Source organism: Oncorhynchus clarkii, chromosome 16 (assembly GCF_045791955.1).
Source record: "Oncorhynchus clarkii lewisi isolate Uvic-CL-2024 chromosome 16, UVic_Ocla_1.0, whole genome shotgun sequence".
NCBI classification, from domain to species: Eukaryota; Metazoa; Chordata; class Actinopteri; order Salmoniformes; family Salmonidae; genus Oncorhynchus; species Oncorhynchus clarkii.
Window position 1 is genome coordinate 40302572 of NC_092162.1, and position 21053 is coordinate 40323624.

At 41.7% G+C, this 21053-nt stretch overlaps 2 protein-coding genes across 6 annotated transcripts in view; one reads left to right on the plus strand and one right to left on the minus strand.

The window, feature by feature from the left end:
- Window positions 1-21053, minus strand: part of LOC139368447 (SPRY domain-containing protein 3-like) — an 88745-nt gene that overhangs the window by 52505 nt on the left and 15187 nt on the right. For all 3 annotated transcript variants that reach the window (XR_011626964.1, XM_071107349.1, XM_071107348.1), the window contains exons 3-6: window positions 20446-20521; window positions 4215-4339; window positions 3782-3917; window positions 425-613 (exon numbers count right to left, since the gene is read on the minus strand). Coding sequence is in view for 2 of the 3 variants with exons in the window: in XM_071107349.1 (XP_070963450.1) it covers window positions 425-613; window positions 3782-3917; window positions 4215-4339; window positions 20446-20521 (526 nt within the window). In the remaining variant the exon portion in view is untranslated. The remainder of the gene's footprint in view (window positions 1-424; window positions 614-3781; window positions 3918-4214; window positions 4340-20445; window positions 20522-21053) is intronic.
- Window positions 1-21053, plus strand: part of LOC139368448 (insulin-like growth factor-binding protein 6) — an 81428-nt gene that overhangs the window by 38236 nt on the left and 22139 nt on the right. The window lies entirely within an intron of this gene.

The window sequence follows — 21053 nt, forward strand, 5'->3', positions numbered from 1 at the left end:
CAAAACCTCTCTTCAAATCACCATTCCTGCAACCACTTCCAGTAACAGCCACCAGATACCTACATGTCTAAAACAATTGTCAATCGTCTGGAAAAAAGGCTTGATGGCCAAAACCTGTCCATTGTGCCTGCTGATAATAAAACTATATAAAACCTAATACTTCATTTGCGAGTGCTGTTTGTCTTTTTCATACATGTCAGTCATCTGTTGGCCATGCATGTTCCTCCAAAACTGGCCACTCAGTAGCTTGTGCCCTTGTGGCCTGTTGGTTGTGTTACGTTGAAGTGGTTACAGAAAGACAAGGGCAGTAATGCAGGTGTGTGTGCGCGCATGCGTACGTGTGCGTGTGAGAGAGCGCAGTCATTCCAGCAGCATAAAAAGGGAGTGGCAGAATGGGAGGACGCTGTTCTGTATTACTCCTTACCGTGCCAGTGACCTTGATGTCGTAGAGACGTCCCCAGTCGTCCTCGTGGCTGTCCACCATCATGATGCTGTCGGCCTCCTCCATGTCCCACTCTGCCTGGAGGTCCAGCCTCACTTCCTCTCCCAGAGAGTGCATCCCGATTGCTGGGAACAGGCCCTCCGCCGCTGCAGGGAACACCAACGAGCCCACCTGGAACAAAACACACGGAGGTCGGGCGCATGAGCGTACACAGACGCGCGCGCACACAGACATACAGGCGTAGACACACACAGGATGTCTTAGCTCTTCTTCTCAAGGATGTTAGGCTTAAGGTTGGAACAGAAGCACTAGGTTCTAGAACGCCAGCTAACTGTAAATGACCTTTCTTCATATCACCTCACTGAGTCGTCAAACATTTTAGAATGTTGATTTACGATGGCCTGCAATGCTTGTTTCTCAAGACGTTTTCAGATCAATTCTATTTGACTAATGGTTGTAAACTCTTAGATCTTATTTTTATACTGGTCTCTGCCGGTCCGTCGCGTCCTACAAATGAGATCACATCATTGATCTCTCCCACCTTTCAAACTTTTCCCCACCAGTCAATTTGGCCAATGCTGTATTTTAAATTAAGCAAGCAAGAGCAAGGTTGGTTCTGTCCTCGAATAGGCTAACAGTAAAACAATCTTCAAAATACAGTGAACATACGTACATATCATCCAACCAGAAGCCATTGATGACAGGCAACATCCGCACCGAGCTTAAGGCTAGTCCGGACGCTTAAAAGAAATCCTGCTACGCCATCAGACGAACCATCAAACAGGCAAAGCTTCAATACAGGACTAAGAATATATCCTACTACATCGGCTCTGACACTCGTCGAATGTGGCAGGGCTTGAAAGCTATTATGGACTACAACAGGAAACCCAGCCACAAGCTGCCCAGTGGTGCGAGCCTAACAGAAGAGCTAAATGCCTTTTATGCTCACTTCGAGGCAAGCAACACTGAAGCATGCATGAGAGCACCAGCTGTTCCAGACGACAGTGTGATCGCGCTCTCCATAGCCGATGTGAGCAAGACCTTTAACATTCACCTTCAACATTCACAAAGACATGGGGCCAGACAGATTACCAGCACTAGTACTCCGTGTATGCACGGACCAACTGGCAAGTGTCTTCACTGACATTTTCAACCTCTCCCTGACCGAGTCTGTAATACCAACATGTTTCAAACAGACCACCATAGTCCCTGTGCCCAAGAAAGCGAAGGAAACGTGCCTTAATGATTACCGCCCTGTAGCACTCATGTTGGGAGCCATGAAGTGCTTTGAAAGGCTGGTCATGGCTCACATCAGCACCAATATTCCGGAAACCCTAGACCCACTCCAATTCGCATACCGCCCCAACAGAGCCACAGATGACACAATCTCACTCCACACTGCCCTTTCTCACCTGGACAAAAGGAACACCTATGTGAAAATGCAGTTCATTGACTACAGCTCAGTGTTCAACACCATAGTACTCACAAAGCGCATCACTAAGCTAAGGACCCTGGGACTAAACACATCCCTCTGCAACTGGATTCTGGACATACTGACGGGCCACCCTAAGGTGGTAAGGGTAGGTAACAACACAACGCTACGCTGATCCTCAACACTGGGGCCCCTCAGGGATGCGTGCTTAGTCCCCTCCTGTAATCCCTGTTCACCCACAACTGCGTGGCCAAACATGACTCTGAAACCATTATTAAGTTTGCTGACACACAACAGTGGTAGGCCTTATAACCGACAATGATGAGACAGCGTATAGGGAGGAGGTCAGAGACCTGGCAGTGTGGTACCAGGAAAACAACCTCTCCCTCAATGTGAGCAAGACAAAGGAGCTGATTGTGGACTATAGAAAAAGGAGGGCTGAACAGGCCCCCATTAACATTGACGGGGCTGAAGTAGAGCGGTTAGAGAGTTTTAAGTTCCTTGATGTCCACATCACCAACAAACTATCATGGTCCAAAAACACCAAGACAGTTGTGAAGAGGGCACGACAACTTTTCCCCCTCAGGAGACTGAAAAGACTTGGCATGGGACCTTAGATCCTCAAAAAGTTCTACAGCTGCATCATTGAGACTATCCTGACCGATTGCATCACTGCCTGGTATGGCAACTGCTCGGCATCTGACGTAAGGCGCTACAGAGGGTAGGGCGTACGGCCCAGTGCATCACTGGGGCCAAGCTTTCTCACAAGACCTATATACTAGGCGGTGTCAGAGGAAGGCCCAAAAATTTGTCAAAGACTCCAGTCAAGGGCCTCCCGGGTGGCGCAGTGGTCTAGGGCACTGCATCGCAGTGCTAGTTGAGACTCCAGCGTCGTCCGGGTTACGGAGGGTTTGGTCGGTAGGGATATCCTTGTCTCATCGCGCACTAGCAACTCCTGGCCGGGCGCAGTACACGCTAACCAGGTCGCCAGGTGCATGGTGTTTCCTCCGACACATTGGATGTGTGCTGTGTTAAGAAGTAGTGCGGCTTGGTTGGGTTGTGTTTCGGAGGACGCATGGCTTTCGACCTTCGTCTCTCCCGAGCCCGTACGGGAGTTTGTAGCGATGAGACAAGATAGTAACTACTAACAATTGGATACCACGAAATTGGGGAGAAAAGGGGGTAAAATTCAACAAAAAAAAGAGAGAAAAAAAAACTCATACTGTTCTCTCTGCCAATTGATCCGAAATAACCTAGAATAAGTTCCTGGACTATTTACATTGACAAGGCCCACCCTACCTTTTGTTTTTACACTGCTGCTAGTTTGTACTATATTTACTTTATTTAGTAAATATCTTCTTAACTCATTCTTGAAATGCATTGTTGGTTAAGGGCTTGTAAGTAAGCATTTCATGGTAAGGTCTGTTGTATTCGGCACGTGACAAATAACATTTTACTTGATGACAGTGAAGATAGATAGGCTAAAGATCATCAACCTATTTAGAAGCTCATTCATAAGCATAATTCGTAGGCTAAATATAAGGCCTAATACTGCAGTGAATTAACCACCCATGTTTTGCAAGACAGAACAAATCTCTGCCGGTTTAAAGAGTGTACTCAGAATTCAAACGTGGTGTCAGCATTGACCACCTGCTTCACTAAAATTGATCAACGGTTAATCATTATGTACAGGTAACTGACAAAATAATGAAGAAAATTAGGGATACAAAGTATCAAAATTATTGCCTCTGCCTTTCTTGGGTATTAACAAGGCTTAGCGACATTTGACCTAGCTTGTAAAACACCTTCATTCCCCTTTAAGCAGCGGTCAAGAGCACTGAAGTTAAGCCCCTATTATTTGATGGTCTCTCATTGTGGAACTTGGGCAAAAGCAAGGAGCAACTCACCTCTTTGCCATTTTTGGTGAAAAAGACCGTGGTCAACCCAGCCTCGATGGTATCACAGTATATTCCACAGCCAATCCTGTCACCACGGTTGCATTTGGGCCCAAACTGCTGGCCCACAGGGTTCCCATCGTACAGCCTATACATAAGAAAAAGGATAACAGTGACTCATTGAGCCTTATTCACACTGGACAATGCCGTAGGACATTATCATGCCTGTGGTGTAAATATTTTTGTGGTGGTAAAAAAATCTGGTCTTAAAAATGGGACTTCCTGCTAAAATAAAGGTGAAATAAATCAATAAAAATAAGGTCCATCGCATCTCTGAAAGTCCCTGCAATTAGCATACAACCAAAACAATACATCTTAGAGGTCAAACTGAGGAGCTGGTATGACTGAGGCCTACTTGCGGTCATCTGCATGGTGTGAGACTTACTTGCCGTCATCAGCGTGGTAGGCTACAGACTGTGGCAGCCAGCCTGGCTGATGGTCCAGCTTGTAGAACTGTGGCACCAGGCCTACTGCTATTGTCCCTCTCACCCCTGTGTCCATTATGGTCACCTAGGTCAAGAAATAAAGAAAGCGCGCCCTTAGGTAATGTGCTGACTAACGGAAGATAAACGGAACAATTGAAAAAGATATTCGCACTCTCATCTCTCCTTGAAGTGGATTTAGGCTATTTGAACATAACACACAGTCCACTGTAACAGTCAGAAACAATGCCTACATGATTCATAACAATTCACCTATGTAAGAAGACACAAGCATGATAAATAATAAGTAGTCTATTCAAGAAAGCAAAGATGTGGCACACACACATTTTCATATGGGAAAGAATATTGATGCATGTGTGACCAATGTTCCCTCAAAAATATTTTTGGCATTGAGCAAATTTCTGACTGAACATTTTGTGATGTTTGATGCAAGAAACCATTTGACTAAATAAAAGTCCTTATTTCCATACCATTATTATAGAAAATCTGACAAATTATGCTACCCTCTGCCTATTGGCCTCATAGCTTATTCAAGCCCGTCTCAAAATACAAGAAAAGCTCTTTACCAGACTTGAAATGCACACATTTTCTGCTTTTTAGGAAGCAATCACTCCCCCATTGCAGACTAGAAATGATCTATAACTGGACTAATAACTCACTAACAAAGAATATGATAAAATGTACACACCTGGCATCATGCAGCTCTTGCTTTGATCTCAAAACAAGCGCATCTACTCACGACCACTCATGCTGTAAACACAGTGCAGGTCAAATTGAATGGCACAGATCCATATGGCAATGGTCTATTTGCATATTGGGATACTGCAGCTCTGATTAGTTATGGCGCACAGATCTGTGTAGAGTTTGGGCCAGAGTCGTGCCTGTGAATGCAATAGAATCCTACTCCAATGCACTCTGCCTACAAGAAAATCACTTGCATACTTCTTTTTGTTTCGGTATGTTGCATTGAAAGTGGCTAATATTGTGTTGATTCGATTACAATTCGAACAATAGAGGGAAACTTTGATAGAGTTAACTAAAGGGGAAAACTAGAAAGCTGAGTGAAGTTCAATGTGCTTCTCTGCGGATGCTGATATTTCTTCTGCGCACCAGTCCCGGGGAGCTGCGCACCCACAGCTTAGAGGGAACATTGTATGTGACACATACCCAGGTGTGTACCACATTGCTGGTGTTTCACAATTAGATCGGGGAGGAGTGAGACATTTAGGCCTAACAGAAAATCGAACAGTCAACAGTTACTGTGAGAACTTCACTGAGTCACAACTTTAAATGGAAAACTGCTGTCAGGGGCTGCTATTAAATCATTGACTTTTCAACCCCAGCCTCTCCTCTCTCTCACATACGCACACACCCGGCCTGGCTGGCCGACTCCATTCCAGTCTACAGCTGGATGGCCCACCGCCTCCCCAGGCTCCCCACTGCCCTGGGCAACCACCCCTCTCTGCCTTCTCAGCGAGCCAGGCAGGGAGCGAGAGAGATACAGTCACAGCCAGCGGCTGGCAGTAGAGCCAAGCATAAGTAGGTGAAAGGTGATTCAGCCCATACAGGAGAGGGTAGTCCTCCTGCGCCTCTGGCTGTGAACCTGTCCAACACTCACTCTCTCTGAAAACACAGTGGAAGTCTCTCTAGCTCAGTGGAAGTCTTGACCCATTGTTCACCAGTCTTGGGATACCCGGTTCAAATACAGACCCTTCTACCTCCCGAGAGAGAATTTCTGTGAGACTGCTGCATATAATCCACCTCAGAACAAGAAAAACAACAAGTTGGCACTTAAACTGTATGAGGCTATAAACAAGCAGGAAATCTTGTACCTGGAGGCTGCGTTCCTTGTTGCCGGTGATTTTAATTCTGCGTCATTAAGACACGTGTTGTCCAACTTCCATCAACAAGTCCCCTTCGCCTAGAGAACTGTTACTCTACCCACAAGCAAGCATACAAGGCCCTCGTTCGTATCAGAAGCCCCTAGCAGAAGCTCAGACAGGAAGTACCCATGATACACAGAGGCTATGCTACAGGACTGATGTGCTAGCACTGACTAGAATAAGTTCCGGGACTACGGCGATAGCGCCAACGAGCTAACCACCTCAATCACTTGCTCCGCCGCCCACCATATGAGGAAGGGGCTACAGTCAATTACAGATTAAAAAAGGAAGACCCAGCCATGATCTGCCCAACGATGCCTCTGTACCAGAGGACCCCAACGCATTTTACGCTTCGACAAAAAACAACATGAGGGCAATGCATGAGGGCCCCCGCCGACCCAGGGGACTGCGTGAGTAAGGTTTTTAAATCAGGTCAACACCCGTGGGCTGTGTTCTCAGAGCACTCTAAGGCTACCTGCCACAATGACTACCGCCCGGTATCACTTATCTGTAATCATGAAGTGCTTTGAAAGGCTGTTTATAGCACACAACTCAAATCCTCCCAGACACCCTACACCAGGGATCATCAACTAGATTCAGCCAGGGGACAATTTTGTTACTGAGTGGATGGTCAAAGGAGCTGGAACATAATTACAAATCATTTGTAGACTTCAAATTCACTGCAAGAAGCCCCGCGTTAATAGTCAAGAAATCTGCATTTTCAAGAACGCAGAACATCAAAAAACGTGCGCATTAAACTATTTCACCTACGTTTTATATTGAAAATGAACAGTTTTCTTTGCTTCAACAGACTGATCAGGGGCGTGCAACTATAGTTTCCATTCAAAGAAAATGCATTAGTGCAACACATTCAGCAGAAAATAGCTTAAATTACATCAGATTACAACAGAAGTGCAATGCTATTTAGCTAGCAGCCACACAAGTAAATAAGCTAAAAGTGAAAAAGCATGTTCTTTTTTTGCAAAGATTATCCATTGCCATCATATTTCTAATGTTTATCATAGAAGGATTGCAGCCAGCAACATTGACTGAGCAACATTGACTGGTACATATACTGTACCTTCGGAATGTATTCAGACCCTTTGACTTTTTCCACATTTTGTTAGGTTACAGCCTTATTCTACACACAATACCCCATAATGACAAAGACAAACAGTTTTTAATTTATTTTTATTGTTGCTAAATATCACATACGTAAGTATTCAGACCTTTTACTCAGTACTTTGTTGAAGAACCTTTGGCAGCGATTACAGCCTCGAGTGTTTTTGGGTATGACGCTACAAGCGCGGCCCATTCTTCTCTGTAGATCATCTAAAGCTATGTCAAGTTGGATGGGGAGCATAGCTACACAGTTATTTTCAGGTCTCTCCAGAGATGTTCGGGTTCATGGCTGGGCTCTGGCCTGGCCACTCAGGGACTTCTCTTGTAGCCACTCCTGCATTGTCTTGGCTGTGTGCTTAGGGTTGTTGTCCTGTTGGAAGGTGAACCTTCACCCCAGTCTGAGGTCCTGACCTCTCTGGAGCAGGTTTTCATCAAGGATTTTGCTGTACTTTGTTCGATTCATCTTTGCATAGATCCTGACTAGTTTCCCATTCCCTGCCGCTGAAAATACATCCCCACAGCATGATGCCGCCACCACCATGCTTCACCGTAGGGATGGTGCCAGGTCTCCTCCAAATGTGACATTTGGCATGCAGCCCAAAGAGTTCAATCTTGGTTTCATCTGACCAGAGAATCTTGTTTCTCATGGTCTGAGAGTCCTTTATTTATTTATTTATTTTATTTTACCTTTATTTAACCAGGCAAGTCAGTTAAGAACAAATTCTTATTTTCAATGACGGCCTAGGAACAGTGGGTTAACTGCCTGTTCGGGGGCAGAACGACAGATTTGTACCTTGTCAGCTCGGGGGTTTTGAACTCGCAACCTTCCGGTTACTAGTCCAACGCTCTAACCACTAGGCCACCCTGCCGCCTTTGGCAAACTCCAAGCGGGCTGTCATGTGCCTTTTACTGAGGAGTGGCTCCCATCTGGCCACACTACCATAAATGCCTAATTGGTGGAGTACTGCAGAGTTGGCTGTCCTTCTGGAAGTTTCTCCCAGAGTCCCTCTGTGGAGATGGAGCTCTGTCAGAGTAACCATCGGGTTCTTGGTCACCTCCCTGACCAAGGCCCTTCTCCCCTGATTGCTCAGTTTGGCCAGGCAGCCAGCTCTAGGAAGAGTCTTGGTGGTTCCAAACTTCTTTCATTTAAGAATGACGGAGGCATCTGTTCTTGGGGACCTTCAATGCTGCAGAATATTTTGGGTTACCCTTCCCTAGATTTGTGCTTCGATACAATCCTGTCTCGGAGCTCTACGGACAATTACTACGACCTCATGGCTTTGTTTGTGCTCTGACATGCACTGTCAACTGTGGGACCTTATATAGACAGGTGTGTGTCTTTCCAAATCATTCCCAATCAATTGAATTTAGCACAGGTGGACTACAATCAAGTTGTATAAACATCTCAAGGATGATCAATGGAAACAAGATGCAGCAGAGCTCAATTTTGAGACTCATATCAAAGGGTCTGAATACTTATGTCAAGGTATCTCTGTTATTTTTTATTTAATACATTTGCAAACATATCTAAAAACCTGTTTTGTCTTTTTCATTACGGTATCGTGTGCATTGCTGAGATTAAAAAAAATATGTATATGTAATAATGTTTTAATCCATTTTAGAATAAGGCTGTAACTTCACAAAATGTGGAAAATGTCAAGGGGTCTGAATACTTTCCGAAGGCAATAAGTTAATCTTGCATATTACCGAGAAAAGTACGAGAGAAAAATAGAGTGCCTACAGAAAGTATTCACACGCCTTTTAAACCCCATTTTGTTGTCTTAGAGCCTGAATTTAAAATGGATTAAACTGAAATGTTATGTTACTGACCAACATACAATACCCCTTATTATTTTTAGACATTTTAAAGATGAAAAGCTGAAGTCAAAAAGTATTTCAACCCCTTTGATATGGCAAGCATCAGGAGTAAACATTTGCATAGACTCACTCTGTGTGCAATGATGGTGTTTAAAATGATCTGAATTACTACCTCATCTCTGTACCCCACACATACATGTACAATTATCTGTAAGGTCCCTCAGTCGAGCAGTGCATTTCAAACACAGATTCAACCACAAAGACCAGGGAGATTTTCCAATGCCTCGCATAGAAGGGTACCTACTGGTAAATGGGTAAAAAAATAAAAAGCAGACCTTGAATATCCCTTTGAGCATGGTGAAGTTATTAATTACACTTTGGATGGTATATCGATACACCCAGTCACGACAAAGCTCCCGAGTGGCGCAGCTGTCTAAGGCACCGCATCTCAGCCCAAGAGGCGTCACTACAGTCCCTGGCTCAAATACAGGCTGTATCACATTCGGCCGTGATTGGGAGTCCCATAGGGCGGCACACAATAGGCCCAGCGTTGTCCGGGTTTGGCCGGGGTAGGCCGTTGTTGTAAATAAGAATTTGTTCTTGACTTGCCAAGTTAAATAAAGGTTAAATCAATGTAAAAGATACAGGCATCCTTCTTAACTCAGATACCGGAGAGGAACAAAACTGCTCAGGGATTTCACAATGAGGCCAATGGCAACTTTAAAACAGTTAGTGTTTAATGGATAGGAGAAGACCGGATGGATCAACTACTAGTGAAAAGAGGGAAGCCTGTACAGAATAAAAATCTTCCAAAACATGCATCCTGTTTTTAACAAGGCACGAAAGTAAAACTGCAAAAAATGTGGCAAGGAAATTAACTATGTCCTGAATACAAAGCATTATGTTTTGGGCAAATCCAACGCATCACTGAGTACCACTTCATATTTTCAAGCATTGTGGTGGCTGAATCATATTATGGGTATGCTTGTAATTGGAAAGGATTAGGGAGTTTTGGGGGGGGATAAAAAGAAACAGAATAGAGCTAGGTACAGGCAAAATCCTAAAGGAAAACCTGGTTGTCTGCTTTCCATCAGACACTGGGAGATACATTTGCCTAAAACGAAGCCAAATATATCCTTGAGTTGCTTACCAAGACGACGTTGAATGAACTAAGTGGCCTAGTTATTGACTTAAAATCGACTTGAAAATTTGTTAAGATTTGAACATGGTTGTCTAGCAATAATCAACTTGACAGAGCTTGAAGAATAAAACAAATAATGTGCAAATACAAAGTCTTAGAGACTTGAAATGACTAAGGGGTGTGAAATTAGATATTTATGTATTCCATTTAAAAAAATAATTGCTAAAATTTTAAAAACATGTTTTTACTTTTTCATTATGGGGTGTCGATTGGTGAGAACTTTAATCTATTTAGAATTTAGGCCACAACAACAAAATGTGGAATAAGTCAAGGGGTATGAATACTTTCTTTTTTATTTTACTTCCTTTTCTCCCCAATTTCGTGGTATCCAATTGTTAGTAGTTACTATCTTGTCTCATCGTACGGGCTCGGGAGAGACGAAGGTCGAGAGTCATGCGTCCTCCGAAACACAACCCAACCAAGCCGCACTGCTTCTTAACCCGGAAGCCAGCCGCACCAATGTGTCGGAGGAAACACCGTACACCTAGCGACCTGGTCAGCGTGCACTGCGCCCGGCCCGCCACACGAGTCGCTAGTGCGCGATGAGACAAGGATATCCCTACCGGCCAAACCCTCCCTAACCCGGACGACACTAGGCCTATTGTGCGTCGCCCCATGGACCTCCCAGTCGCGGCCGGCTGCGACAGAGCCTGGGCTCGAACCCAGAGTCTCTGGTGGCACACTGCGATGCAGTGCCTTAGACCATGAATACATTCTGAAGGCACTGCAGCTACACATCAGTCAGAGCCCTGTCCAGTGATCAAAAGCCCGTTGAGAAGTCCAAATTAAGCACAAAATGAGTCTGACACCGAGCAGAAACTACAAGAAATGTTAACAAAACTCAGCAAGATATTCCTTATGCGTTTTATAATTATTTTTTTCTGGATAATGAAAATGCTGAATTCTGTGTTAACGTGACCCCTATGCCCAAACAGATCAAATATTTGACTTACACAAATATTTTCAAACCTGGCTTACATTTACATTTCTCTCTTATATGTGGGAAGTTTGGGAAAGATTTCTAAAATAAAAAATCTCTTGGAACTGATTTGCTTGTGTTTTTACAGTCTTATTACCAACAAGTCTTCTATTTTTTTGTTATCAGTTGAGGAAACCTGCGCTAGACCCACTCCAATTTGCATACCGCCCCAACAGACCCAGACTTAGTAATCTCAAGTGCACTCCACACTGCCCTCACCCAACGAAACAAAAGGAATACCTGTGTGAGAATTCTGTTTAATCGACTACAGATCAGCGTTAAACACAATAGTCCCCTCCAGGCTCGTCACCAAGCTTGGGACCCTGGGTCTGAACACCTCCCTATGCAACTGGTTTTCATAACAATCGGAAATCTGTATTTTTGGACACCGATTTGGCAGATTCTTTTTTTTTTTTTACACCTTTATTTAACTAGGCATGTCAGTTAAGAACACATTCTTATTTTCAATGACGGCCTATGAACAGTGGGTTAACTGCCTTGTTCAGGGGCAGAATGAAAGATTTACCTTGTCAGCTCGGGGATTCAATCTTGCAACCTTACGGTTAACTAGTCCAAAGCTCTAACCACCTGCCTTACATTGCACTCCACGAGGAGCGTTATGCGAATGCAGTAAGAAGTAAGGTAAATTGCTAGCTAGCATTAAACTTATCTTATAAAAAAAACAATCAATCATAATCATTAGTTAACTACACATGGTTGATGATATTACTAGTTTATCTAGCGCGTCCTGCGTTGCATATAATCAATGCGGTGCGCATTCGCGAAAAAGGTCTGTCGTTGCTCCAACGTGTACCTAACCATAAACATCAATGCCTTTCTTAAAATTAATACACAAATATATATTTTTAAACCTGCATATTTAGTTAATATTGCCTGCTAACATGAATTTATTTTAACTAGGGAAATTGTGTCACTTCTCTTGCAACAGAGTCAGGGTATATGCAGCAGTTTGGGCAGCCTGGCTCGTTGCGAACTGTGTGAAGACTATTTCTTCCTAACAAAAACAGCCAACTTCGCCAAACGGGGGTTAATTTAACAAAAGCGCATTTGTGAAAAAAGCACAATCGTTGCACGACTGTACCTAACCATAAACATCAATGCCTTTCTTAAAATCAATACACAGAAGTATATATTTTTAAACCTGCATATTTAGCCAAAATAAATCCAGGTTAGCAGGCAATATTAACCAGGTTAAATTGTGTCACTTCTCTTGCGTTCATTGCACGCAGAGTCAGGGTATATGCAACAGTTTGGGCCACCTGGCTCGTTGTGAACTAATTTGCCAGAATTTTACGGAATTATGACATAACATTGTACAACCTTCAATGTAACAGCAATATTTAGACTTAGGGATGCCACCCGTTAGATAAAATACGGAACGGTTCCGTATTTCACAGAAAGAATAAACGTTTTGTTTTTGAAATGATAGTTTCCGGATTCGACCATATTAATGACCAAAGGCTCGTATTTCTGTGTGTTATTATGTTATAATTAAGTATGATTTGATATTTGACAGAGCAGTCTGACTGAGTGATGGTGTAGGCAGCAGCAGCTCTTCACAATGCTTCAAGCATTGAGCCGTTTATGACTTCAAGCCTATCAACTCCCGAGATTAGGCTGGTGTAACCGATGTGAAATGGCTAGCTAGTTAGCGGGGGGCACGCTAATAGCGTTTCAAACGTCACTCGCTCTGAGACTTGGAGTAGTTGTTCCCCTTGTGGAGCGATGGGTAATGATGCTTCGAGGGTGGCTGTTGTCGATGTGTTCCTGGTTCGAGCCCAGGTAGGGGCGAGGAGAGGGACGGAAGCTCTACTGTTACACTGGCAATACTAAAGTGCCTATAATTTACTCCGCTACTTGAGTCATCTCACTCTTTTCACACAATCCTAGCCCTGCCCAGTCACTCAAGGAGCGCATTTGTTGTTGCTCACCATGAGACAGTTGTGTTCAGTCAATGCAGCACAACAATGTTGATGACAACGATGCCGTTTCCACTTTGCGTCTTAATATAAATCCACAAGCGTTCCATAATTTCATTATTAGTCTGTGTCTCTTGCATCTGTAAACATCTAGTTTTCTTAGTAAGCTGTGGCTACATCGTGTTAACGACTAACGCTAAATCATTAGCTAATAAATGTACTGAGTCAGAGCAAATGTAGATAGCTATACAGCCTGATACCAGTGATGGTGTAGGCCTAAATAAGCATGTTGTTTGTGCGACAGTATCTTCTAAACGAAAGAGGATTTGGTGAAGCATGAATATGTTAGCTACATGAAGTAGCTAAAATAAAACATTTAATGTAGTCAAAGATTATAGGGTCCCCTAGGAAAAACACTGACCAACACTTTGGTTCCTACCCTGTTACAATAACTCCTCCCTGGCATTTTTATTCGTTGTCATGTGAAACTCTGTATTCAAAGTGCCTACTATTATGTTCCAACTATAGAATTATAAATCATTCCATTTCCATGACAAGTTTAAAAAAAATATAAATCGCAAGTCAAATCGCAATTGCAACATTTGGTTAAAAATAAGGCAAAGATCTTTTGCCAATATCATGCAGCCCTATGTGGCAGTGTGGAAACAATCTCAAATGAGTGTAGGAAATGCAGTAATTGATTAAAATGCAGAAAATAATTTTGGGTTGAAGTTTAACTGAACAGAATAAAGCAAATCAGAATGAAGAAAGACCCATTGGAATCACTTAGAATGTATGTGTTGCCACCCTAGTGTCACTCACTACTTATAAAGCAAAATTGAATTTGCATTAATCTAAAACATAAAATACTGTCAAATTATATTTTGGCCATATCGCCAAGCCCTAATAAAGAATGATAGTAAAAAGCAAACTCACTCCATCCTTCATTGAATCAGATGACTCATTCATCACAAAGCCTACTGATATTGCCATCTACTTTCATTTGGAAGATTAGCAAACTTAGGCAATGCCAACAACAACCTCTGAACCTACACAGCCATTCATAACTCATCAAATTATGAAAGACAAGCATTGTAAAAAAAAAAATCCATTAAGCGAGTGTGTAAGCATTGAAAAAATTATTGTTGTCAATCAACAATGACAAGCCACCTGGGGCTGGATGGAAATGTACCGAGGATGATAGCGGACTATATTGCCACTCCTATTTGCCATCTCTTTAATCTAAGCCTACAGAACAGTAAGTGCCCTCAGGCCTGGAAGGAAGAAAAAGTCATTCCACTACAGAAGAATAGCAAAGCAGGGAGGGGCACTCAACATGTACAGCACTTACACAAATGACTGATGATTGGCTGAAAGAAATGTATGAGAAGCTAGTAGGAGTTGTTTTTTCAGACTTCAGTGCAGCTTTTGACATTATTGATCATAATAGGCTGCTGGAAAAATGCTTTTTTGTCGATTGAGAATTCCCTATTTAACAGAACACAGATGGTGTTCTTTAATGGAAGCCTCTCCAACATAATCCAGGTAGAGTCGGGCATTCCCCAGGGCAGATGTATAGGCCCCTTACTTTTTTCAATCTTTACTAATGACCTGCCACTGTTACTGAGTAAAGCCTGTGTGTCTATGTATGCTGATGACTAAACAGTATACACATCAGCTACCACAGCAAGTTAAATCACTGCAATACCTAAAGAACTGCAGTCCGTTTTAGAATGGGTGGAAAGTAATAAGATAGTACTAAATATTTCAAAAACGAAATACATTTTATTTGGGACAAACCATTCACTAAAACATCAACTAAATCTTGAAATGAATGTGAAAATTGAGCAATTTAAGGAGACTAAACTGCTTTGAGTAACCCTGGATTGTAAACCGTCATGGTCAAAACATATTGATGCAACAGTAGCTAAGATGGGGAGAGGTCTGTTTGTAATAAAGCGCTTCTCTGCTTTCTTGACATTGCTCAGCAAAACAAGTCCTACAGGCCCTAGTTTTGTTCACACCAGGACTACTCCCCAGTCAAATGCCACCAAGAGAGACATAGGCAAATTACAGTTGGCCCAGAACAGAGCAGCACAGCTGACTCTTAAATATACCCAGAGAGCTAACATCAATGACATACATGTCAATCTCTCCTGGCTCAAAGTAGAGGAGAGATTGACTGCATCAATACTTGTCTTTGTGAGGGGTTTTAACATGTTGAAAGCACCAAGCTGTCTGTTCAAACGACCTAGCACAAAGCTCAGAGACCCATGCATACCCCACAAGACATGTCACCAGGGGTCTCTTGCCCCAGGATACTCCCCATATCCAGAAGAGACTCCGGGAAACACACACTACTGCACAGAGCCATGACTTCAAGGAACTATATTCCACATCAAGTAACTCTTGCGAGCAGTAAAATCAAATCTAAAGAACAGAAAACTACACCTTATGGAATAACACAGACTGTGAAGAGACACAGGCACACACATTAATATTGTTTTATGGCATTATTATTAGAGGTCGACCGATTATGATTTTTCAACGCCGATACAGATTATTGGAGGACCAAAAAAAGACGATACCGATTAAAAATCGGCCAATTTTTATTTATTTATTTGTAATAATGACAATTACAACAATACTGAATGAACACTTATTTTAACTTAATATAATACATCAATAAAATCAATTTAGCCTCAAATTTGGTTTAAATAATGCAAAAACAAAGTGTTGGAGAAGAAAGTAAAAGTGCAATATGTGCTATGTAAGAAAGCTAACGTTTCAGTTCCTTGCTCAGAACATGAGAACATATGAAAGCTGGTGGTTCCATTTAACATTTAACAGTCTTCAATATTCCCAGGTAAGAAGTTTTAGGTTGTAGTTATTATAGGAATTATAGGACTATTTCCCTCTATACCATTTGTATTTCATTAACCTTTGACTATTGGATGTTCTTATAGGCACTTTAGTATTGCAAGTGTAACAGTATAGCTTCCGTCCCTCTCCTTGCTCCTCCCTGGGCTCGAACCAGCAACACAACGACAACAGCCACCATCGAAGCAGCATTACCCATGCAGAGCAAGGGGAACAACTACTAGAAGGCTCAGAGCGAGTGACGTTTGAAATGCTATTAGCGCACGCTAATTAGCTAGCCATTTCACTTTGGTTACACCAGCCTCATCTTGGGAGTTGATAGGCGTGAAGTCATAAACAGCGCAATGCTTGACGCACAACGAAGAGCTGCTGGCAAAACGCACGAAAGTGCTGTTTGAATTAATGTTTACGTGCCTGCTTCTGCCTACCACCACTCAGTCAGATACTTAGATACTTGTATGCTCAGTCAGATTATATGCAATGCAGGACACGCTAGATAATATCTAGTAATATCGTCAACCATGTGTAGTTAACTAGTGATTATGATTGATTGTTTTTTATAAGATAAGTTTAATGCTAGCTAGCAACTTACCTTGGCTTACTGCATTCGCGTAACAGGCAGTCTCCTTGTGGAGTGCAACGAGAGAGAGGCAGATCGTTATTGCGTTGGACGAGTTAACTGTAAGGTTGCAAGATTGGATCCACCGAGCTGACAAGGTGAAAATCTGTCGTTCTGCCCCTGAACAAGGAAGTTAACCCACCGTTCCTAGGCCGTCATTGAAAATAAGAATGTGTTCTTAACTGACTTGCCTAGTTAAATAAAAAGTACAACAAATAAATATACAATTTGAAAATTACATTTTACAAAAAAATTTAAAAATACAAATCGGCGCCCAAAAATACAGATTTCCGGTTGTTATGAAAACTTGAAATCGGCCATTCCGATTAATCGGTCGACCTCTAGTTATTATACACTTTGTGTTGTAGAAATGTTGTGGTGTAATGATGTTGTATGATGTATATTTTTTGTGGTTGGTATATTTTCTGTGTGATGTGCCTTAATGTGCTTGGAACCCAGGAAGAGTAGCCGCTGCTTTGGCAGAGGAACCAATGGGATAGTCCTAAAAGCAAGCTCAATCACATTAAGTTTTTGAAAGAAAACACTATTTGAACCCAGATTCTGGGCTGGATCCCACGTGATTATTCACAGTCTGAAACTGAACTCCTTGGGTTTTTGAGTGAAAGTCCAGGTCTCACTCACCTGTTCTCCTCCGCACTCATTCGAGGAAACTTTTTGATCAGTTCAGTTCAATCTCTAGGCTTTTACAGTACTGGCTGTACTGCACTTGACACTTGACAGGTTCAAATACATTAGTAGAAGGTACTTAAAAGCTTATAAATGTCTGAATGAAAGATTCACAGACGCAGCTGGGCTTAGATAGGCTGATGAAATTGGAATGGACTTTGAATGGATTGAAATGGAATTCAAATAAAATGTTGAAATAAGTGGAATGCCACAAATCCCAGATGTTCTTCTGCTGGATTCACAGAAGACAGATAGGCCTAGATTTGAGTGCACAGGGGCAGTGTCTGACGAAGGTGAAATAATTTCCTTGTGAAAGCATAATGAGGAAACATGAGGATACTAGTGACGCATACTCTGAAAGGCAAATGACCTTTATGGGAAAGAATGCCCCCAAATTTTCAATATCTGGGGGAATTTCACAGGATGTGCGTCACGCCGAATGAGAATTGAGAACCGGATCACATAAAGTATGGATGTGGAGTTCTTTAAAGATCACTTCTCAACTTCTAACTGTAAATGTCAAACTCATTTAATCTAACTTGCAGATAGCCATCAGACTCCAACTGTGACTAGCATTTGAGAATGATTTTGGTTACCCTTTTCTTTGATAAAAAGGGATCCGGTTCTGAGAAACTCTGGTATCTTGCTTGGAAAATGGCCTCTAGCTTGCGCACATACACATCTCATGTAGGTCAGGAGCATGAGGAACATCACTTTCAACAACATGTCAGCACTGACGCTACTAAGAAAAGCTTTCTGCATAAAATTACACTGCACTGTTATAATATTGTCATATTAGGCTAAGTTTACAACCTAAGTTTAGTATGGTAACATGTTACATACTTAAAAGGATTTGTAAAGGGGTTATACAGTAAGTAGGCCTAGCATTTAAATAATTATCAACTACTTATAAACCCTTTATTCTTAATCTATACCTCAAGGCTCATGGATTTGATCGCTTATTTGCTTGAATTTGAAAAAAAAATAAAATAAAAAAAATCAGGGAAATTTGGATAACTAGAGCCACTATCAACTTGCTGTGGAGTCGTGGTGACAAGCTGTGAAAGAGGCGACTCCTGGATGCTGGCCTTCTAGGCAGAGTTCCTCTGTCCAGTGTCTGTGTTCTTTTGCACATCTTAATAATTTATTTTAATTGGCCAGTCCGAGATATGGATTTTTCTTTGCAACTCTGTCTAGAAGGCAAGCAAGTCCCCTCTTTACTGTTGATGTTCAGATGTTTTGCGGGTACTTTTTAATGAAGCTGTCAGTTGAGGACTTGCGAGTCGTCTTTTTCTCAAACTAGACACTAATATACTTGTCCTCTTGCTCAGTTGTGCACCGGGCCCTCCCACTCATCTTTCTATTCTAGTTAGAGCCAGTTTGCGCTGTTCTGTGAAGGGAGTAGTACACAAGGTTGTACCCGATCTTCAGTTTCTTGGCAATTTTTCACATGGAATAGCCTTCATTTCTCAGAACAAGAATAGACTGACGAGTTTCAGAAGAAAGTCCTTTGTTTCTGGCCATTTTGAGCCTGTATTCGAACCCACAAATGCTGATGCTCCAGATACTCAACTAGTCTAAAGAAGGTCAGTTTTATTGCTTCTTATCAGAACAACAGTTTTCAGCTGTGCTAACATAATTGCAAAAGGGTTTTCTAATGATCAATTAGCCTTTTAAAATGAAAAACTTGGATTAGCAAACACAACGTGCCATTGGAACACAGGAGTGATGGTTGCTGATAATGGCCCTGTACGCCTATGTGGATATTCCATAAAACATTAACTTTTTTTTTAATCAGCTGTTTCCAGCAATAGTCATTTACAACATTAACAATGTCTACATTGTATTTCTGATCAATTTGATGTTATTTTAAATTGACAAAGTGTTTTTCTTTCAAAAACAAAAAACTTTTGAACGGTAGTGTATCCTCCAAACACTGGCTTCGAGGGCATTATCACGTTTATACAACTGGTTACCAACATATTCAAATAATAATATACATATTTTCATGGAAAATTTTTATTTTGATGAATTTATTCATACTATTTCATCCTTCCACAAGACATACTCCCGACACAAATATAGGGTTTCTACCCAAGCCGGCTGGTCGTTCGTTCTATCGGTTCGGTTGACAGTCATTGAGTCTTTTTGTTCTGTATCTATGGACAGTCATTTGTTCTATTGCCATACATACAGCACCAGTCAAAAGTTTGGACACACCTACTCATTGCAGGGTTTTTATTTATTTATACATTGTAGAATAATAGTGAAGACACCAAAACTATGAAATAACATATGGAATCATGTAGTAACCCAAAAGGTGTTAAACAACTCAAAATATATTTTACATTTGAGATTCTTCAAAGTAGCCACCCTTTGCCTTGATGACACCTTTGCACACGCTTGGCATTCTCTAAACCAACTTCACCTGAAGGAGTTCCCACATATGCTCTACAATTGTTGGCTGCTTTTCCTTCACTCTGTGCTCCAACTCATCCCGAACCATCTCAATTAGGTTTGGATAATGTCTAGATGTTTTTTATAGTGGAGATCAAGTTTATAAATTGCCTGGCTGATGAGACAGTGGATTGCACAGTCAAATGGAACAGAGTAAATAGGCATTTTAACGTCATAGCTTTAGCCGTTGATAACTTGTGGAATAGACAGCGGCTGGAATCCGATTTTAACCAATCAGCATTCAGGATTTTTTTATTTTATTTAACTAGGCAAGTCAGTTAAGAACACATTCTTATTTACAATGATGGCCTAGGAACAGTGGGTTAACTGCCTTGTTCAGGGGCAGAATGACAAGTTTACCTTGTCAGCTCAGGGATTCGATCTAGCAACCTTTCGGTTACTTGCCTGGCCCAATGCTCTAACCACTAGGCTACCTGCTGCCCCTATTAGCATTAGACCCACCCATTGTATAATTGAAAATAATAACTGCTTAGAAGCGTGCAAGGCACACACATTTCAAAAGATAAGGCTATCATCATCTAAGGATACTAATCATTGGTGAAAATAAAACAGGTGTTAACACTTACCTCAAAGTAGCAGTTTCCCTTTGATAAGGGACAGGGAGCCACATAGCAGCCAACCTCATCAGAGTTCCCTTGATAGCTGAAGAGAAATAACAAGGAAACACTTCCACTCAGACATCTGCAAATTAGAAGGTGAAGATCCTAGTTTGAGATAAGAGCCAGGGGCACTTTTGGGGGGCATAAGCTGAATTTAGTTGTCGTATAATAATAGTCATAATTGTTTTAATATATTCAGTTTTAGGAGAAGGGGGATTCAATGTTATATTCAAGTAGAAACACTTAACAAAAAGCAGTTTTTCCATTTTCACATTATTTTACAAGCAGAACGGCACAGTTGGGAGAAGCTTAATTTCCAACATTTCTAAACAATCTAAACCATTATTTTTTGAGACAGAGGTGTCACCAAAGCTGTGTTGTATTAAGTACTGTATGTCGTAGTTGTATTTATTAGGTAAAGTGCCTTCGGAAACTATTCAGATCCTTTCCCCTTTTCCAGTTATGTTACAGCCTTACTCTAAAAATATATATTTTTTAAATAATATATATATTATTTATTTATTTTAATTGCAAAAAAATCTAAAAACCTGTTTCTGGAAACAGGTTCTTAGAAA